Source organism: Thamnophis sirtalis, unplaced genomic scaffold, assembly GCF_051295495.1.
Source record: "Thamnophis sirtalis isolate CommonGarterSnake01/CBP01778 unplaced genomic scaffold, rThaSir2_p1.2 scaffold_5, whole genome shotgun sequence".
Taxonomy (NCBI): Eukaryota; Metazoa; Chordata; class Lepidosauria; order Squamata; family Natricidae; genus Thamnophis; species Thamnophis sirtalis.
The window spans coordinates 30,911,440-30,934,118 of record NW_028261385.1 but is presented as its reverse complement, the minus strand read 5'-3'; the positions used below and the strand labels follow the sequence as shown (position 1 = coordinate 30,934,118).

The 22,679-nt window shown below is 33.4% G+C and overlaps 1 protein-coding gene across 2 annotated transcripts in view; it reads right to left on the bottom strand.

The window, feature by feature from the left end:
* IPO11 (importin 11) overlaps window positions 1–22,679 on the bottom strand; it is a 60,366-nt gene that overhangs the window by 36,492 nt on the left and 1,195 nt on the right. Inside the window, exons 2-16 of one of the 2 annotated variants that reach the window (XM_014053967.2) lie at window positions 19,641–19,784; window positions 18,336–18,436; window positions 16,563–16,635; window positions 14,688–14,891; window positions 13,529–13,658; window positions 11,987–12,045; window positions 10,930–10,978; window positions 9,464–9,534; window positions 8,387–8,579; window positions 8,138–8,290; window positions 7,892–7,935; window positions 6,672–6,762; window positions 4,289–4,336; window positions 3,108–3,213; window positions 1,385–1,511 (exon numbers count right to left, since the gene is read on the bottom strand). In XM_014053967.2, coding sequence (XP_013909442.2) covers window positions 1,385–1,511; window positions 3,108–3,213; window positions 4,289–4,336; window positions 6,672–6,762; window positions 7,892–7,935; window positions 8,138–8,290; window positions 8,387–8,579; window positions 9,464–9,534; window positions 10,930–10,978; window positions 11,987–12,045; window positions 13,529–13,658; window positions 14,688–14,891; window positions 16,563–16,635; window positions 18,336–18,436; window positions 19,641–19,778 — 1,587 coding nt within the window. In that variant the 5' untranslated portion in view covers window positions 19,779–19,784. Of the gene's footprint in view, window positions 1–1,384; window positions 1,512–3,107; window positions 3,214–4,288; window positions 4,337–6,671; window positions 6,763–7,891; window positions 7,936–8,137; window positions 8,291–8,386; window positions 8,580–9,463; window positions 9,535–10,929; window positions 10,979–11,986; window positions 12,046–13,528; window positions 13,659–14,687; window positions 14,892–16,562; window positions 16,658–18,335; window positions 18,437–19,640; window positions 19,785–22,679 lie in introns of those variants that run through there. The other variant, XM_087715553.1, reaches the window with a different exon arrangement.

Here is a 22,679-nt window from a genome sequence, read left to right as displayed (position 1 = left end):
AAAGGAATCCAGTGTACCAGAAAAGAAGAAAACAACAACTCACTACCCGACCTGCACATCCTGATCAGCAGAGACCACAATGGCAAACTAGAAACACAAGTATATAGGAAATCAACCATATCAATCAAGTGCTCCAATACCAAAGCAACAACTCTACCTCCCACAAGAGGAGCTGCGCAAGAACTTTGTTTAGACAAACACAAACTCGCTGCAGCAAACCTGAACAGAAAAGGAAACAAAGCACCTATACAATATATTCAAACAAAGTAGATATCCACACAACTTTGCCAAAAAGTACCTGACCACTCAACACAATACAGCATAACCAACACAAGTCCTAAAGAGAATAACACTGCCATACATCAAGACTAGCTCAGAAACAACCAACAGATTACTATTATCATAAGACACAAACCAACTAAAGCTTTTAAAAACATCCTACGTAAACAAAAAAACCCAGCAGCCCCAGAAGAAAAAACAGGTGTCATCTCCAAAATACAGTGTAATGACTGCAACAACTACTAAGAAGAATAAACAGATAGGAGATCGGCAGAATGCATCCATGAACACCAACTAGAAGTCGGAAGACATGGTGAAAACTCTGTAATTTCACAACACATGAACCAATTTAACCATGGCTTCAATTGGAAAACTGTGACCATCCTAGACCAAGCCAAGTCCAAAAACGCAAGGGAATTTCTAGAAACCTGCTGGGACTTGCTGGGATAGCCGAGCTTGGAATCCTTTCCACTTGTAGACAATCTTTCAAGATTGATGTCAAATTGTTTGGCAATTTTTAAAAATCCCTTTCTAGACTCTATAATCAACTTTCTGAATGCCTCAGAGAACTCTTTCAATCCAGGCATCATGATGCACCAGTTAAAAAACAAAGAACAAATCAAACTAAAATCTGAGGTTTAAATAAGACAGGTGCCTTCCAACTACTCTCTCATGATGTTCTATTCATTTGAACCTGCTTTGTGCACCTGATTCTAAATTTAGGTATGTTAAGGGTGATAAATGACGGGTATACTTACTTTTTCCACATGCAAAATACACAATGGACAACAAAATGTAAATGGTGCATGATTACTTTGAGTTCAAACCACTCATCTGGCTTGGTACTAAAATAGATTATTTTAATTGGCTTAGCACAGAAATGTTATTCTGAATACTAACTGAATACACCTTCAGTTAGATTGGATACTGGGGGGGGGGGAGACTACTTCAGATTTTCTGAGTTACATAAAGAACATTTCAAAATCCACAGAGACATCACTAACAAAAGAATGTGGCAAGAAGCAAATATCAATAAACTGAACATGGAAGGCTAGGCATATAATAAAGAAAAGCTACGTATTTGTAAAAAAAAAGCCAGACATACCACTAAATCTTCATCTTGAAGCAAATTACAGATTGCGTCATACAACATAGGTCTCAAATCAGGCTTGAATTTCACAGAAATCCATTGACCAATTAGCCAGATCACTCGCCGCCGTATTGGTTTATACCTATAAATACAAACATTATTTTTTGAGGTCATGGTTATTAAAACTGGTAACTAAAAAGGTTAATATCAAAACATTCTCAGTAACTTTATTCCTACAATGTCTGAACACTTGCAGGATTGTTTTAAACAATATTTGAATTTGGGGTCAGCTGATTGCAAATGTTTAATTTTCTATAAAAATAAATAAAAATCGGTTGACAATAATTTCAAAGAAAAAGGATTACAATAAAATATTTTATATTGAATACATTCAAGGAATAAAGTTAATTGGCTTTTCTTTTTACAACCCTGGAATCCCCTTTATCGGGGTGGAATCAGGGCAATTGAATGGAGCTGAGCATTTACTGGAGGGATGCCCTTCCTGACACGTATGTGGAGTTCACAGTGAGATATTTTCTTTCTGCCCTGATAGAGAAACAACTGTCTGCTGCCTAGGATTAAACTCTCAACTTTCCGAGTGGAAGGCTTCTAGGCCATTGCACTACTCAGTAAATTTGCCATATTTTTCGCTCCATAAGACTCACTTCTTCACCCCAAAGTGGGTGAAAATGCTTTTTATGGAGCGAATATTGCAGTCTTTTATATTGCAACTTATGTGTGGTCTCTCTGCCTCCTGCCCTCACTTCACTGCTGCTTCATATTCGGCACTCCATATTAACAGTGGGACGGCGCCCCATATTCACAGTACTCTGAATGTTTTTTTGTTGTTGTTGTTTTCCTCCTCTAAACCCGTCTTATAGTGCAAAAAACATGGTAGCCATTTTAGGGATTTGTTGTTTGTAATCTCTATATCACAAATGCATTTGGAATCTACAGGAATCACAATTCATAATATTCATTTCTAATGAATATCATTATGACTGGAAGCAAACAATTTTTTCCAGATGTTGGTAAATTATAATTTTCTGTAGGAAAACTTTATGAAGAATGTCATTGCTTTTTTGACAGTTTGTTTAAAAATTCAAAACATATATATGATATGACTGGCTCCAATAACATTTGTTTCAAGAATGTACATTAAAGAAAAATGAAGTCTTCCTTCAAATTCTATTAAAAATACTGAACTGATTTGTTGTCTTTTTAATCTTTTAAAAAAATCTCTGTCTAGGTTGCAGTCCTGGGATTTCTCACTAATTACCTATCATTTGCTCCCCCCCCAATCAATTATTGTTGCTAAGTGTTCCCATTATATGTTAAGGCAATCTACATTATAATGTAGAATACAAACTATACAAAACAATTGGTATCTTGTATTATCACAATCCAGAAAGTGTTAAAATCCAAAGTGCAGCCTATGTATGTAGCAATTCCTTATTTCTACTTTAACAAAACTGTGTGTAGCTATTGTGGAGGAATATGGAAAGAAGTAACAATAGGTTGGCAAGTGCAATGCCAGCAATTGTGTCAGATTCCAAGTTTAGAACAAGGGAAGAAAGCAACAGAGAGATTGATAAAATTCAACACATGCATAATATTTGTCAATAATCTATAATACATACAATATTTTAAATTGATTGAATGCAGAGAAACCAACTTTCCCAAAACTGCATTATTTACACTAAATTTGTGGGAACAATCAGCTAAAAAAGTCACATACCTGTTATGAATAACTTGCAATTCAGCTAGTAGTTGGGTTTTAAACCACTGATCAAAATCCACACTATCAAAGAGTTCATATGCTGCTAGTCCAACTGCATTGTACACTGAACAAAGCAAAATTAATGTGGGCATTTTTAAAAAAAATGCTATAATGTAATTTTAAATGTACAGGTTCAACAAGGAATGCAATTTACCAAACATATTAATTTATGTAAGATTATTAAAATTATCATTTTGGGCTGTAACATAAAAGGAATACTGCTGGGCCACATCAAAGATTTACTTAATCTATTATTTTGCACACAAAGTAACAGATTATGGGGTGCTTTGGGGAGCCCCATAGAATGACACAATCTTCTAAAGTTTCAATTAAACAAGTGAATAACTAAGAATTCACTATAAACTGTTGGATTTATATATAATCCAACTCCTCATACTAAACAAGGTCCAGTATAAGTAGATCTATCATGATTTTTCATGGGTGTCTAAAGATAAAGATAATCTAGCTCTTTCTAGCAAACTTACAATTTCTTTCTTTACATACACATCTGTATCTGTCTATCAATCTAAAAATGTCACTACACTGTTTGATACATGCCTAATCATAATTCCTCTGATTTCAATGTAAGTTCCTTTGTCCATTATATATAGCATTTATTAGAAAACCTGTTTAAATGCAAAACTCTGCATGTCCATGCCAGATATGAAACAATCCTATAGAGATTTCCATTTAATTTTTCCTTTTGTCTGATATGAGTGTTTCTTAAAAAATATCCTCCTGGCCAATTATTTTGTAGGTTGTATGGTAGGTTGGCTTTGGCATCAAATAATCTATTTCTCTGACTTTAGGACTTAAATGAATGGAGGGATTTTGTTTCCTATGAAAGAACATTCAAAAATTTCAAAAATGTTCTGCTGGAAGCATCTAAAGAACATTTTCTATATCAAGAAATTAAATTGAATTGGAAATGTTCTATATCAATTTCAGAATACATTTTTAATTCAATCCTGTGCAGAACCTAATTTTATAAACTCTATATTAATTACCTGCACTGTTTATTCTGATAATTGTTTTCAAAACTTCTGACTATGTTATACTGTCATTTATTAAAAGACATTAGAAAACAAGCAATATTCCACGTCAATCTAAAATTATTATTTTAAAAAAACTGTATTTACCAGCATCTTTAATCAGAAGAGCATGAGTATCATCCATATTGGTGGGGCCTGAAGTAATATATGTAACAGAAAAATAAACAGTTAGAAATTCTTTTTATTCGCTGACAAATGAAGAAATAAACTGTTTTCATGTGAAAGTTATTTATAAATATGCATTTGTTTGACAATTATAATACTATCAAAATTGAAAGAAATCATAATGAAGGGAAAGCATTTACTTGAAAAGAGAAAAGTAGATATTTATGCATGGTAACCACTTATCAGCATTATAATGCAATAATCTTATATGAAGGCAATTCATATAAGGCAATTGCAGAATGTCCTAGAATTTAGGAAGACGTTGTGGTTCTCATCACTTTCCTCAATCGCTTATAAACATTGTAATCTATAAATAACATCTGTACAGGTAAAAGTGAAGTTTTTATATATTTCGAGATCACCACTGAAAAACTAGAGCTGGTGAATAACTAGTTCTTTTTTGTGTGTGGTTATTAATTGGCAATAATTCAGGTGATCAAAAAGTTAAGTATGTCAGGATTCCTCTGTCTGGATGCAGCACTGCATTAAATATTTGGTATACACTATTTCATGAACTAGAAGACTGGTCTTAAATTGAAGCACCACAGGCTAAGATAACCTTTGATTCCGAATACTTCACAATAGAGAAGTCTGGTCAGTTGGCAGGGAAAAGACTTCTTAATCAACATTCAAAAACCAAGAAACTCCAAATTGGAACAATATGTTTAACAGGAGGGTATGAGAGTAACAAATTCTTCAAGAAATGTTTCCAATTTATAGCTTATCCAATATATATTATGTTTTTTATTCCAATTATTTTATAGTTCCCAAGTGATATGGGGGAATCAGGTACATTAGATTTACCGTGAGTAAATTCCTGCTTTACTTTCCCCGGGTTTTGTATAGTTACTCTTCAAAATATCCAGACCCTACCTTACTTGTTCACATCCAAGTGCTTATTTCTAACATTGCTATCATTCCTTAGTATCATTGTTCCTTCTGTTTCTGCATAGTATCTAATAATTTACATTCAGAGCCTTGTACCTTGGCCCTCTTAAAGCTCATTCGATTTTAATGCATGATAGCTATAGTAGAACTACTGCATCTTATACGGATGACAGTATACCTCTATTCAGAAGACTAGCTCAATATCACCTCCTCTAAAAATATCCCACTTATGATACCTTTTTCACTCTGGGTGTCAAACCCTGTGATGAGGGCATGATTAAGAAAACAAGAAACACACATGGAATTAGGGATATGCATGAAAACACCACTGCTAACTAATTTCTTCTGATCCTTTAAATTCTGACTTCAAAAGCTCAAAATATATAACAATAGCATTAAGACTTATATACCACTCCACAGTGCTTTACAGCCCTCTCTAAGGGGTTTACAGAGTCAGCATATTTCTTCCCAAAGTGAGAGAAAGCAAGCTAAGTAACCTTTATTACAAAGTACAGGAAGTCCTCATTTGGCAACCACTTGTACAGCAACAATTCAAAATTATGATGGTGCTGGACATGGAGACTTAGAACCAAACCTCATAATTGCAGCTGTTACAGCATCCCCATAGTCAAGCAAGCATAATTCAGACACTTGGAAACTGGCTCACAATTACAACGGTTGCAGTGTCCTGCAGTCACATGATCATCATTTACAACCGTCACTGCCAGCTTCTAATAAGCAAAGTCAGGTCCTGCCAGCACGTCACAAATAGTAATCACATGATGTCATGTCTAACAGCCATAGCAACTGGAAATGTCTTTGTAACTCAACATGTTCACCATTGTGCTTTACAACCATGTCATTTAGCAACAAAGTTGCCCATCATAATTACAATTAAGTGAGGACTACTTGTACATATGAAATTTGAATTGTTTCCATTTAATATAAAATCTCTGCTTCTGTTTAAAAAAATCTTCCCAGGACACACAAAGCAACAATATTACAGCTTTAAGCAGGGTGGGAACACAGATGAACAGTTGCTGATCTGACCTTATGTTATTTCAACTTCTATTATTTCAACTATAATAAAAGTCCCAACATACTGTACTACACACTCAGACTTTAAGAGGTCTTTCAACCAGGTAGGACAACTGGGAATGAATGAATTTTAATAATTCATTCAACAAAAACAAACCAAATTTTCCATCTCAACTCTAATCTTATTCACAAAATTTAACGACACCTAATGAATTCAATATTAAAAGTTCAATTAATTTGCCAATAAATATCTTAGAATTATATTAGTTCCTAAAGTCTTAATTAGAGGCAAATATTACCTGGTAAAATATTTATATTACTTAATGAAAATTATATAATTTATAGTTTATGCTATTAAACATTTTTTTTAAAAAAATACCTTGTAAGGAGTGAACCATTTCTAGAAGAACTGGAGTAAGCGTTTGATTAAATTCATGGAAAATGTCAATGAAAAGCACTTCTGTACATGGCTGAAAATGAATTAAAATGGTTAATTATAGAAAGCAAATAACAATTGAGCAAATTAGCTTGAAGTACTAAGAGACCTAACTAGAACATGAAAGTAGATACACGAAGTGTGGTTAGATTAGTTCTATAACGTACAGACATTATAATTAGTGAATATGTCCAATTATATTATCATCTGCCTTAAGCATATATTGTAACACTGTTTTATCCTTGTACTGCTTTTTATCCCTGCAGTGTTTTTCCCATTTCTTTGTCACCTTAATTTGTTATTTTCTTATTACAATGTTTGCCATTTCAGAAGCATCACTTTACTGTCCAGTATACCAAATTCTACTTTTACAACTGAATTCGGACATACAGGAAAATGTGTTTAAAAATAGCTTAGGCTATTACTATGTCACATTTCAGGTTAAATTGTTGTTTTGGATATCCATATGTAAAGTATATGTTATTGATGCTCAGTGTGAAGCAATTTACTCCAACAGTAATTTATAAGCAAAGGTTCATTCAAATTGGAAAATCTTCAAACTGCTGTCAACATCCATGAAGAAGTGCCATACTATATAAAAAGTAAACAAATAACAAGACAACCCCCCCCCCCTCAACAGTCATTACAGTCTTTAGATTACAGGCAATCCTCAATTTACAAATATAATTGAACCTGGAATCATGGTCGTCAGACAGAGGGGTCATTAAGTGGGCAACCATGTGACCGCACCCAATTTTACAATTTTTTGAAGTGGTCATTAAGTGAATTCTGCAGTCATTAAATGAATCTATTATAGTCAATGGGCATTGTTTGCTGAAAAGCCAAAATAAACATTGGAAACTGGCAAAAAATGCAGCCATGTGATTGTAGGGTGCTGCAGATGGTCATAAAACCAGTCACCAAGTACCCAAAATGTGATTATCTGATCACAGGGGAGGGGCTTTGGAACTTCAAAAGCAGGTCACTGATAGCTCTAGGAAGGTCCACTATAACTTCAACAATTTGTAAGTGATTGATTGTTATACACAAAACTCCACTCTCCTGCTTTTATCTTTAGCAGGCAGTTAGAAAGTTTTCCCTAGTTAATTTTCATATTAAAAAAAGATTTTAATTTAAATTTAAATTATATGCCATATACTTACCCGAATACTGTATTTCCAAGAATCACCTCCTGTTTCTTCAACAACTATATAATATGAAAAATACATTAAATTTTATTTAAATATTCAATATTTATCCTTTGGTGTCACATTTTCTTGAATACACATGAAATTCATATTAAAACAATTGCACATACAAAACATTTATGGAAATAGTAATTAGGCACTTAGAAAACCAGAATGCTAATCACTGAAGTAAAATTCAACTGAAAGAATAAGATTTCTTACTAAAGCCTTCAGGGTCCTCTTCCCACATGGTTAGTTCTTCCTCAGTTAACAAGAAGTACTGAGTAACTAGCCGCCTACATATCTCCATTAAAGTTGGATATGTAAAGAACGATGCCTTTATTTTATGAGCTTCAAGAGTTTCAGGACTGCTCTCTGCAGTAAAACAGTTCACAAAAAGAAAATATGTATTCTACTAATTTATTGGAAAGGACTAAGCAATTATGAATACCACTGAACTAAAAAAATTACCTTCTATATTTTTGGATGGCTTATAAGCATAATTTTTGACAATCATCTTAATCAGATTCATGCATTGGACAATGAAACGTTCAAAAACAACTCCTTCGCCAGCCTCAGTGAAAACATAGCTTACAGAAAATTCCAATGATCTCTGAATTAGAGACGTGAATGAAAATGGATGTTGGTCCAAGAAGTCTAAAAGCTGAAAATATAAATGTGTACATGAGAATACCACTCCAAAAATGTTAAGATTAATGTAATAATAATAAGAGGTCAAGGTAATACGGGTAACTTTCAGAATAACAAATAGTTTATTTTAAAATACACCAGATGTATTTGGCATTTAAAGTTTAACAGCTTATTAACATTTAACAGAATTATCACACATAAAATTTCCAATTTTCATTTGAAATATTCTGCAGCTTATACAAAGATTCACCCATTTTGGATCAAGGTTGGTTTTCTATGTATTCTTTTTCCAGACAATGAAGAAAACAATGTAATAGCCTGAATATTCTTTGTTGGGTGGCATATATAACTTTTTAAATCAGGCATTATGTAGATTGCTGAATCTGCAGTTTCTCTTCCTTAAGTGGTTTGGATGATAAGAAAAAGTAATTCTGAAGAATTCTGGAGACGCCCACATTGAAGGCTTGGACCAGAATTTATGAAATCCATAATGCAGATCTAAGTATATCAGTACTGTTTGCACTTAGCCTCTCTTTCTGGCCTCTAGTCAAATATCAGCATTCACACAACTATGCGAGACAAGGAAGCAAGAATACAGACTTTAGTAAGATATCTCTAATATAAGTTTTGGGGTAGAATATGGGAACCTGCAAGGAAATTCACAAACTTCATTTATAATGAATTCATTAGACTCTCTTAATTCTAATATCTCTCCAATTATTTTCTCTTCACTGAACCTATGTTATACTTATTTATGCAAACCACATTTTGTAAGACAGCAATTCTACTAATACTGATTATTAATATAATAGAATAATTATTACATTAAAATTGCTAAAAATCTTAAGAATTTATTTAGATAATTTTTTCAAAAGATTGGTAGCTATAGAAACTTACCACTTTAGTGAAAAGGATTATAGTCTTCTCTAGACGATCCCTACAAGCATTATCTGTTTCAATGTTTTTACCTGATAAATAAAATTAATTTATAAATACAAAAATATCAGTCATGCTTAGTCAGACCTATGAATTTAATTCAAATGAACCAATATTTGTTAAAAGCTACTGCCAAAAATTCACATTTATCTAATATAGCAAAACCCATAATTTAGGAATGAAGAAGCAGTAGAAATCCAGAGGACCCTGGATGAGATGGATTATCTGAATCTCTTGCAGTGAGGTTTCAAGCCCAGATATGGGACAGAAACAGCACATTTGGATGACACGGTCGCACTTTTGGATGGCCTCTGATAGGATAAGCAATTTGAAGTGTTGCTTATCATTTTTAAAGTCCTTCATGGCATGGGACCAGGTTATTTGAGGAATTGTCTCACCCTAGTCACATTGTCTCGGCCTATCAGAGCCGAGGTGGCGCAGTGGTTAAATGCAGCAATGCAGGCTACTTCAGCTGACTGCAGTTCTGCATTTCGGCTGTTCAAATCTCACTGGCTCAGGGTTGACTCAGCCTTCCATCCTTCCGAGGTGGGTAAAATGAGGACCCGGATTGTTGTTGGGGGCAATATGCTGACTCTGTAAACCACTTAGAGAGGGCTGAAAGCCCTATGAAGCGGTATATAAGTCTAACTGCTATTGCTAATCACAAGGGGTATATTGAGGAATCCTTTCAGTTAAAGAGTTTTGACTGGAGGGATGAAGGAAGAAAGTCCTTTCTGCCATTGCCCGCATGGTCTAGAATATCATATCCTGAGAGATAAGGCAGAACCCCTCCTTCCAGCCTTGCAAAAGTGTGTTAAGACTTGACATTGCCAATTGGAATTGGGGTTGAAGAGTGGTAGGCGACCATGGGGATGGTCAGTGACACGAGGAGGCTTCCTCTATCTTGAACTATTTTTAATTTTAACTTTGTTCTTAACTGTTTTAACACTGCTCTTATTTTATGCTTTTATATTACTTTTTATGTTTTTATTATAAAGTGCCCAGAATCACTGAAGAGAGACGGGCAATATAAAAATGTGATTAATACATACATGAAATCAATAAATGATCTGCATTATTTAAGATTCAAGTGAACTTGCCAGGAGTGAATTTTCAATTAAAGTCAAGATTTAGAGCTGCCATTCCTCAGATTATAATGGAAGGCAAGATACTATAAATACAAGAACATAAAATCCACTTATCTTTAACAAAAGAATCCAAGATTTATTTTAATATATATTAGGATCATATCTGAATTATTGTGTCTTTTTTACAACATGAAAACAAACTGTTTAGTTAAACTGTCTGTTTATATAACAACTGTTTCCAATAATAAAGTATTATTAAAATCTCAAATCTCTGACATCAACAGGACTGATCCTAATATGCATAGACAGAATTGTATCCCGAAGTCTTAAAATACTTACTGCATTCCAAAAATTGTTTTAATCGTACAAATACTGCATGAAGAAATCCCTTGAGGAGTTAAAAACAAAAAGATGCAAATTGTGTTACATTTGCTTAAAGAATAATTATATTTGTTGCACTAAAGCATACAAAACAACAAGTAAGGGAACAAGAACAGGATAACTTGAGCAAAGAAAATATAAATAATTCTTAAAATTATCAGCTAGATATTGATTCCAATCATTTTTCTCCAACATAACATTTCCAAATAGCTTGAATGCTACTGGTTCCAATTTAGATATACTAATAAGGCAATATTGCTTATAGCTAATCAAACAAACTAGTAAGCCTATAGCTCTTTATAGTAGGACTACATAAAGTACAATCCAAATTTTTGAGTAAAGTGCAGAAGCCCTTCCTAGACAATGGAAAGAGTCGTGTTAATCTATGGTAACAATGAATCAAGAGTCTGGTAAAACTTTTTCCAAGACATCTTCTTAAAAGCATATGCCTTTATGAGCTGAAGTTCATTTGATCAGTGGCAGATGACTTTAATTCTATATGCAATACATCTGATGAAATGAGTATGGCTCAGGAGTTTGTCTTTTTAATAAATGTATTAGTTGGAAAAAGTGCTACTACTGCCCCCTTTTAGATTTTTTTCAAAAGCCCTTCATGAATTTGTTATCAAACTAATATTTTTAATGTCACAAGGGGAGAAAATTATTAGCTACACAAATAATATAGTTCTTTCCCTGTCTACTTGTGCAGCACAATTCCTAGCACACTGTTCAAAGGTCAAAGGCCCAACTCCTGAAGGATCTTTTCCTTTTCTTCCAACAAGAAAAAATTTGAATTCTACCATATTGTTACACAAGAAGCCATTGGAGGAAGGGGGGAAGGGGAGAGAAATCCTTCCAGATTTAACCACTCGTGCAGCAAGAAAATAAAAGCAAAAGCGCTTTAATAATATGAGCTTGGTGTTATCATTATGCCCAGACACAACTTTAGACACCTAAGAATAGTATTTTACCCTTTTTTTAATAGTTACTCTATTTACAAAAAATAAACACTTACCATCACCTCTATGTTTTTATGAGGCTCCACAAACCCATGAACTGTCAACTTGCGAAGCACTGAAAAATTAAAACTGTTATTCCGTACATCACAAAAATTATTCATTGACCTTGTTTTATTTTTAATATACTTGATTGAATTTCTATAAGAATTAAAATATAAAAAGCAATAGCAAAACATAACTTAAAAGGAAAAAATTAGAAAGGAAAAGGTCGGAAAAAATAAAGAAAAAGGAAAAATAAGAAAAGGATAACTTCTAATTTTCTTTGATATACTTACAAATATAAAATGCATTAGGCTTTTGATCTAAAATTCAATAGTACATAATATTTCTATAATAATAAATAATTCTAATCATCATCTTTATAACTATGTCTTATTGTGAACAAGGAAAGGAAACAAGCTAGTATTCTCCCTCAAACACCAACTTCAGATTTCCCCCTGAGAGGAGAAATTTAACAAAACTCATTGCTTATTCACATTAGGAAAGTTTTTAGAAGGATAACTTTAATGTCTAAATATGATCATCATGTAATAAACAAAATTCTCTCACAACTTTAATTTTTCAAAATAAAATATCTTCAAAGCTTTTAACATTTGTCAGGACAATTTTAGTATTCTAATTTATATATAAAGAACTAGTAAAAAATAAAATCCATTAATTTTAATAATTCAGAAAGTTTTTAAATATTATTACAAGAAAGTATAGAATTCTTTCACAAATTTAGCCTTGTTTGACAACTCAACGAGCTATTCAAAGCACTCAGAAAAATGTTATCATTTAAATTTCTACAGATAGTCCTCAACTTATAAATGGACCAGAATTTCCATTGTGAAGCAATGTGGTTGTAAAGCAAGAGAACATGTGACTGCATCGCTTAGTGACCATAATCACAGCACTCTCCATTGCCACAATTAACTGAAAATCACATAATTAAGTGTCTACCCACCAATTCAAGCCATTCTCTCCCAGCCCAAGGGACTGCCTTGGCCATCTATCTCCCACCCCCTTCCTATCTCTGACCTTTGCAATATACTTCCACCTCGATCCCTGTCAGGATCAAACTCCAGACTGCGGACAGTTATTTATTTATTTATTTATTTATTTATTAGGCTTATATACCGCTTCATAGGGCTTTCAGCCCTCTCTAAGCGGTTTACAGATTTTTAGCAAATTGAGTCAGCAAATTGCCCCCACAGTCTGGGTCCTCATTTCACCCACCTCGGAAGGATGGAAGGCTGAGTCAACCTTGAGCCAGTGAGATTTGAACCGCTGAACTGCAGATAACAGTCAGCTGAAGTGGCCTACAATACTACATTCTAACCACTGTACCACCAAGGTTCCTGTTTTGAATTAACTTTGATGATCAAAGGATAATTTAAGAAAAATGGAGGATACTTTAAAAAAAATTTAACCTGAGATTGATCAATTCTTTAAACTAATCTCCTACCCAAGATAGCATGTCCTATGCTAAAGATGAAAACCTGAGACTGTATTTCACAATAATTCTATATTTTAAATACAATATTTTTGTCAATTACCTTTCAATGATAAGAGAGTTCTTTCTAATGAGTTACTCATAGTTTCATCTCTAACACAAATCTGTTGAAGGAATGTATCTGTATGATGATTCCACAAGGAACAGGTAAAACTATAAATTCCAGAAGCTAACTGCAGAAATATAATTTAAAAAGCACAGTTAAACTAAATATAGATGCAATAGATTTTAATAATTTAAATATAATCCAGCTGTTACAAACTTAGAAAATTTAATTTGGCAACTTTGTTGGGATACACAAGCATATTTACCCAGAGCAAGTCCTACTTAGTAAGCTGTTCATTTCTTAAATAACTGCAATGAGGAGTGTAATTTTATTAATGAGTAAAGTTAAATTGGATACAACCAAGCATCAAAACAGCAACATAAGCTTTTACACAAAGCCTGAATGCAGGGATTGATTTTTTCATATTGCACTTCTCACAATTGATCTGAATCTCTCTGCCACATCATAGTATCTTTTCCTCACTATCCAAAAATATTTGCCAAGTTAAAACAAATTAGAAAGTTGAAATGCCAGTTAATATAAAATACCAGAATCAAGAAACTAGATTTGTCATTCCCCTCAAAAAGGAACATTCTTAAACCAACCTAAAATCTCAACCTCAAAAATCATTATTTACTGGGATTGTCTACAGTTTGGGGTTACTGGTATCTCTGGAACATATCATTGTGATCTCTAAATGCCACCTTTAGATGAGATAGGCAGCACATACATCTAATAACTAACAAACTAAAAATGAAGTTATCCTCAAAATGACAGATTTTGTCAATGTGCCTAATCAGTTTTTAAAAATATTTTAAATTTGAAGATTTCAGCACTAGGTTTTTGATCTGTCTTGAAGAACAAAAAAATAAGCAGAAATGTGTAAAAAAAATTTAATATGATTTTTAGCTTGAAATTACACTCTTCGATTTTGAAGCAAAGCTACTCTGATCTCACAAAAAACATTTCCAGATTAAAATGGCTAAATGGAATTAGAAACAGAACCAGTTCAAGATAAAAACTAACTCCGAGGGGCCAAATCATCTTATTCCAGAGAGGGGCATTTTGAACTCAAAATTATTCAACTCTTGAATTACAGGATGTTCACCTTTAGGAATGAAATAATATATACAATAAAGCAAAGTTTCATACTTACATCATAGAAAAGTTTTCTATCAGCAGCAAGCCGTTTAGATGCTAAAGTCTTTGTAACATGATAGAAGGTAAGTAAAGCTCTATGTTGGCGAAGATCATCTTGAATTTTAACAGATTCTACAAGGGTAGGAATAAGTTCTGGCCACTGTCTAGGACAATCCAGCCTAGCAACTTTTGCAATCAGTACAGAAATTTGTGTGGCAATCTGCAAAGGTAGTCAAACAAAATACTCAACATTAAGCTACTAGGCATACTGAGCTCTAATCAAAACAGAATCACATCTATTGAAAATTCAGCAACATTGTGTTATACATTGCAGAAAAAAAATAAACACAGGATTAAGGCTGTAAGATCTAAACAAAACAGTTAACACAAATAAGACTCAGAAAGAAAATACTGTAGTATGGAATGATCTCACTCATTTTTCCAAGCCAGTCTATACAAAATACTATTTTCTTTCTCATGTTTCTCCCCAAAATAGTGAATTAATTTTCCATGACTATTGAGCACAGCTGCAACTGCATTTGGAATTATTCTATTTTTCTAAAATATTTTTGTACATCCATAAGCCTTAGGGGCTTTTCCATATCATCTATTCACTTATATGCAGATGGCACTATTTTGACTGTAATTAACATCCCAGGGGTGGGGGGATGGCATATAAAATGCACACTATGTGATTAAAATATTTTCTAATGTTTACTTTGGCAGTGAAATTTATGATCTACATATCAAAAATAAGACACAACTAGAAAATATACTGTATATGTAGTGAAAGACAGAGAAGGATAGTGTACTTTTTCTATGGAAAGTGTATTTGGCACAGAAATTCTACTTTTTATGAAGTACTATTAATTTTGATGAAATTAATTTTGATGAAAGAAAATGTTACTACAATATTTTAATGAGCACTGATTTTTCATGTGTGGAGGGGTGAGAGAGTAGGGTGGGGGGGGGGGTTGTCTCCAAATAATTATAGGACTGGTATAGTTGGTGGTACAGGAGTGACAAATCTCACAATTAGAAAGTTTCAAGATTAATTTTCAGATTTTTCAAATAGAATTATAACTTTTTTGCACTAAATCCCTGAAAAGTTCCTTCCAGTCAATGCTGATATTATTACTGAGCTGGATGGGCCAATTAAATGATTAATCATAAAGCAATTTCCTGGCTCATTTTTTTCCAAATAAAGTCTTACTATGAGTATTTTTAAAAAATTCAATATACTATAAACACACAAAACAAAGTGGAAGTACACTTTCATTCTAGGCATTTTTTAGTACTAACAATAATTTTTAAGGTGTCACAAGATTGTGACAAGCAGTTATTTTGAGATTGAAATGGTTACATTCAACCTTTTTTACATACTTCATAGCATCTTCTCAAAACAGCTAATTCCCAAATGGCCAAGTAATTCTGAGTAGGGCTCAGTACACCCCTATCTACTGTTATCATTGTTTTGGGGAAAAAACATAAAAGAAAAAACCTAAAGAAGAGATAAATCTGAATTGTTCATAATGATTAAAATTTGTTCATGCTTTACAAAGGAAAATTCAAGAGCAAAACCAAGCAAATAATTAATTAAATAAATCTGAAATAATCGCCTGTCATTTATAATAAAGTATTTATGGTCACAAATGAAGGCAAATGGTCATTTTACAGATGTCACACTTTTGTTACAAAAGTGCATACACAACTACCATTATTAGAAATAATACATAAAATAATACATAATACTTATAAAAGAAATGTACATTGTGACTTGACTTTAGTTTAGTTGACATGTAAGATTGAACCCATTTATTTTTTAAATATTTTTTCACAAAAATAGTCTCAAAAAAGCATCAATAGATCCAATTTTCATATAATTACTAACCTGATTTACTGGTTCATTGAAATTAGCAATAAGTCCTGCACGCAGAGTAGATTTCTCTTCTTCTGACAAAGCACTATTTATTGGAAAATTAAACCCTATATTAGAAATAACCATGCAAACTTTATAGAGAGATTTCTATGATCAGCAAGAATAATACAATACAATGTAGAATATTTTACAGTAATGCATTTTGAACTATAAACGTAATCCTCAAGTGACAATCATCATTCAGTGACTATTCAAAATGGTGATGGTCCTGCGGGGGGCTTGCAACAACCTTCTTTATATAACAGGATATTACGACCCAAACATATAAATTCAAAAGAGAAATATCTTGATTTAATCAACCTTTGCTCATTAGGTTCCAAATAAGTGCAAATAACAATGGCTGAAAAATTGTTAAATTTTAACAATAATCTTGTACAGGAAATCTGATTGAAATACTTGTCTGCATGTTTTATTTTACTAACAGTTTCAAATAATTTGAAAACAAGATAACAGGTATCTCTTAGTGTATGTTATTGTAAAAGCAGACTTCCTTTCTAGCTTATATTTCTCAGGATTTCACACAACTGCTATATTTGTGACAAATATTTGTGACAGGGACAATGTTTTCTAATGTGTTTTAAACATAAATGAAGTGAATATTAAAAAGGATTACGTGATTTTATAAAATTCATGTGTTGTAACACTGACATCTACTGGATTAACAGAAATTAGATTCAATGGCAGTCTTATTATTCAATTATTTTCCTTATTACTAAATGATTTGAAAATTTTGACAGTCTGTTAAGTTCATTAAAACCTGAAATAAATTAATTAAAATATTACTAATTAGAATCAAAATAAAATAATTTTTTTAAAAAAAGTTAATATTCACAGTAATTATCTTACAAAAGAGGCTGATAATTTTTTACTATATTATTATTTTTTAATTTAACTTGTATATAAAAGGATTTAAGAGTAGCAAATGAGAGCTTTAAGCTTTCAGGGGAAGAAAAAAGTGATAAAGCAGATGAGAACAGACAATATATATCTAAAATATGGAGAATGAATTGGGCAAAAATACAAGAAAAGGAGCAAGTTAATTTGTAACTTTTTCCAATGAGGAGCTGAAATACATTTATATTTATTAGTTATTTAGTCTGCTGTTTTCTGGATGCAGGGGTATGGCAAAATAAGCCAACATTTATCCCTCTCTGTTTATACATATGGAGACAATTAATACTGAAAATACTTACTATCATATTATAATAACCTTGAACATTTAAGAAAGAACCTCAGAGCTTGGAGCTAGTGGGTCTTCTGATCTTTTTTCTCATTGAAAAAAAGAAGACTGCAAAGTCAACTACTAATTGCAGGATCCAATCTGAGTCAGTCACTGGGGCAGGAGGTTTGTTCTTCCAAGCTTCCAGACTCATGCTAGAGCCCATCCTCAGGGAATTTCTTAATCTACAAGATGTGTGCATTCGGCTGTCCTCACACCCTGGAGATTGAGAAGTTCCTTGAGGATGGGCTATGGCATGAGTCTGAAAACTTGGAAGAACAAACATCTGGTCTTGGTGCCCTATTCAGATTGGATCCTGCAACTTTATCCTAGGACACATGTATTTGCCTTCATTCATGAACTACCGAGTACAAAAATTATGCTGAAGGTAGAAATCATGGTTATCTGGGTAATGGATTGCTGGCAATGTTTGCTTCAAGTCAGGAAATTATTTTTAAAAGTACAACTGCAGAGATGACATAGAAGATTAGAAAGTTATTTCTTACTGCATTGCCATTCGTCTCCAATAGCGATCAATTCCATTTTTGAAGTATAGAACAGCCAACCACCTCACATTTATATCCAAACTGTGGTTAGTGAATATGTTCTGTAACAAACAAAGAGTTTAATATAACAGTATTAGTTTATACAGTGTGTCTTAGGTATTATACAAAGTTGCAAGAATCTATATTCCCAAATTTTGTGGTAGTGGATGATGTACACAAAGAATTGTACAATTGAGAAAATGCTATAATTTTTGGTCTAATAAGATATATAGCATAGGCTTAAAATTCACATTATTGAGTAATGTTCTGATTTTGATTCCCAAGAAAATGTTGACATATGAAAGGCAGAAACATCTGTCTGTAAATCTTAGAGCATCTCTCTTTTCCCAGGACTATTAGGCAATTAATGTAGAAATGCTTAATCTCACAAAAGAGTGTCAACAAAGTGTCAACAAGATGGATATGCACCCATCTAAATCTGTGACGGCGAACCTATGACATGTGTGCCATAGGTGGCATGCAGAGCCCTCTCTGCAGGCAGTCAAGCCGTCACCTCAGCTCCGCCGCACATGCATCTCCTGCCAGCCAGCTTGTTATCGGGTCCCTGCTGCACATGCACTGGGCACATGCGGGAGATGTATGCGCACGCATGGGGCGGCAGAGCACACATGCAGGGCTATCGCAAACATGTGCAGGGCAAACACGAGGGATCAAGCATGCGTGTGGGGTCACGCATGCATTGCATTCTGGATGTGGGCGCACTAGCACTTTTGGCACTTTGTGCCAAAAAGGTCATCCCTGATTTAGATGAATATTTAGCTTAATTATAATTCATATGCATAGTTGATCAATATATTTAAAATGTGATCAACTGCACAGTTACTGGGATGTATTTTATACTGACTTTATTAAAATATGTATTATTACTTGGTGATTTTTCTAGGAAAAATTATTTGTATTTTCTTCACATTATTCACTTTCAACCATCAAAAGGCATGCACTTCCTGGTCTAAGGATATCCTAAATCCTTTAATTTAAAGGAGCTGATTATTATATATAAATTGAATAAATAAATAATCCACAACAGTTTGTTCATTTTACAGAAGTTTTTTTTAAATTGGAGCAGCATTCATCAAAGTTCATCAAAACAGATAACACAATCATATATATTTGGTAGAAAAGTTCAAACAATGAACAAATAGATGCAAAATATATATTCTTGAAAGGAAAATAGCAAAAAGGTAAATAGAAAAGATGATTATGAAGAGGTACTTGAACAAATGTGATTGCATTGTTTTAACTTACCAACAAAACTGAATAGAAACCTGGTTGTGTCTCCCACTGTTTCAGTTGTTCCTCTGCTGGTTTTAATACAGAAGTATCTTGACTAGTAGCTTGGGTCAAGACTTGAAGAACAATGTTACTGGCACTATGGAGATCCATGAAAATCTATCCAAAACATTTTTAAAAATGCATTGTTAGGTTTCCTAAGAGGTCCTATTTCTTCTTTTGTATTGATTTAAGTATTTACTAAAAGAGAATTAGGGACATTCAAATTTAGACATATTTTTTTAAAAAATCTACAACAATTATTAGCAATAAACCTGATTAAAAAGTACAGATCACTATAAAGATTTTGCATATTAACAGACTTATCTTATGTAATACAGTACTGAAAACAATGTGTTTGGTCATGTATAAGGCAGTGCAATCTGGCACTGTATAACCAAAATTTTATCCATTCTTCCAATACACTCTCATACTCACACAGTAGGTATCAGTGACTTCAAATACTGAAAATATAAACATGTGTAACTGTAATCATAATGGTCACCCATTAAATAAATACAATTTTAAGTTATGCCCAAGGTCCAGCAAAAATACTGATTTGCTTTGTTCAATATTAGTCCCCATGCTAACAAGCTCTTAGACAAATGTGACAAATGATATAAAATAATCAGCTAATAGTTGAAAATATATGGAAAAAACTGCAATATCTTTAGGAGTGGGCATTAATGCAATGTTTTCACAAAACAGAAATAATGGGAGGCCAATTACTTATTAGCATAATTGCCCAAGAACAACTTGCAGTAATCAAATTTTTTTAAAAAAACTTTCAATATAATTCCAACTCAAAACAGGAAGTAAATAAAACCGTCCTATAAAGCTCTCACATAATAAAAGGCACATTTATAGAGTTAAACTTTCTGAAAATATATGCAATCTTTTATGCATGCTTACACTGAAAGTAGAAGGAAGATTGATTGTTATAATAAATTCAAGAACTACTTTAGTTCAACATCTTGTCTCCTAAAAGGCCAACCAAATGTCTATGAAGTACCTGAAAGGTGGAGACAGGGACATTCTTTCACCATTATTGCTCTGCACCTGATATTTGGAGGCCTGCTGCCCTAGGTTGACGGTAACACTGACAGAGCTCCCCTCCATGCATTTATATAATCCTCTTTTAAAATGATCCAAGTTAGTGGCCATCATCACAGTTTTAGCAATTAATTCCACAAGTTAATTACACGTTGAGCAAATAACTTTCTTTGGTCTATGTTAAATGTCCTTGCATTTAGTTTATTAGATGGCTGGAAGTCAGCTTCATATTAGAAATGCCAATGTAACTCATTCACAGGGTAGTTTTATAACTACAACAATATAGTACAATTGACTTGTGGGGGCGGCGTGACATGCAATAAGTTCACAGAGTGCAATAGGATTGGGTATTTGTTAGTAGGATTCACTGGGCTAGGGATTTTTTGTCTTTCACTGTTGGTTATATTGTGTTGGGGGGAGAGGGGGAAGCATGAAGGGAGACTCAGCCAATCTCATTGTACATATGTTGTACTCTGACAACAAAGGTTTGAATAGTTTTGTGAGAAGAAAAACTAGATCAGTTCATATTTGGTCTTTGTACTGAGACGACTTACTGAGCCTTCTAGAAATAAAACCTTCCAGAAAATCAACAGCAGCTGAATATGGAAGCGTCAGAAGGGCGGGGGGGAGAGTACATGGATAAGAGGAATCTGTGATGATGCAAATTAACAGTTTTATATATTCTTAAGTACTGTACATATGGGTGCATAAGCATAGATTCCCAATCATCACACTTTAAAGCAATATCTCTCAATATGTAATAATTATCCCACTAATGGTATATATCAGCAGTCTAAATGTATGCTAGGCAAGTCCATTTAAATTTCTTCCTGGTGGCACTTCCCCACACAAATGGAAAAATGTGATATGAAGCTGTTTCAACAACACAAAGATCTGCTAAACCAGTCTTCTGTTTCCCATTAATCTCATTCCTTTCCATGTGCTGTTCATTTAGTGGGCTTTTATACATGCCACCTCAGGAGCCAGGTACACGAGTTGAAGTTTATCTTGTGAAGCCAGGAATTCCTGTCTATAATGGATCAATCAAAGAAATGTTGGGAGAGTATTTTTCCAGAGGATAAATAAGAAAAGGAAAAAGTTGCAGCAGTAACTGATGCACGTAGAATTAGATTCCTCACCAAATTTAACACTTGGCACTATCAAGAATTACCCAAGGGCTCCTCCTTTCCCCCAATGTTTCAGAAGCTACCTCATCCATCTCATTTTTGTTTATTCAAGCAAAAGGGCATTATGTTGTTTTTCTAGCAAACACATAGGAAGTAGGGGGAGTTCTGGAATACTTTAGAATCCACTCAAATTTCAGCTCAAGCCTGATCAGAAGCGCACAGAGTTCAGGGGAGTTTCACCTCTGTAAGCATACACAGGACTAAAATTTTCTCTGCTATCCTATCTTATTAGACTAACTTATTAAAAAAATATTTGTATAAGAGTACTTTCTGGAGAGTTGTTTCTACTGTTGGAGGATCCAGATGCTTTTAAAGAATAAGAAGTGAAAGGCTGAAAATATACCGTACTAAAATGTGCTCTGTACAAAAACAGCACAATCCATAAACATCAGCCATAATCATTCTGCATAATTATTTATTTCTCTTTAAAAGATTACATTTTATATCCTTCCAAAACATGGAAGCCTGCTTGTTGGTTTGAGTCTCCTAAATCTAAAAGGGTCACCAACTTCCGATGACGGATCGCCAACATAATCGCCATGACGGATATGGCACAAGAAGAAACTTAATAGAGTAGAGGATTGGGGTTCATAAGAATGAATTATTTAAATTAAGTCAGTTGACTGAGTAGAGTGCCCCATTGCAACTGCCTTTTCCATTATAACTCAAAGTTCATGAATCCTCTCCTCCTCTAAATTCCTGGGAGTCCATCTCAGCAAAGACCTCACCTGGAAAAACAGCACAATCCCTGTGGCCAGGAAGGCCCAACAGAGAT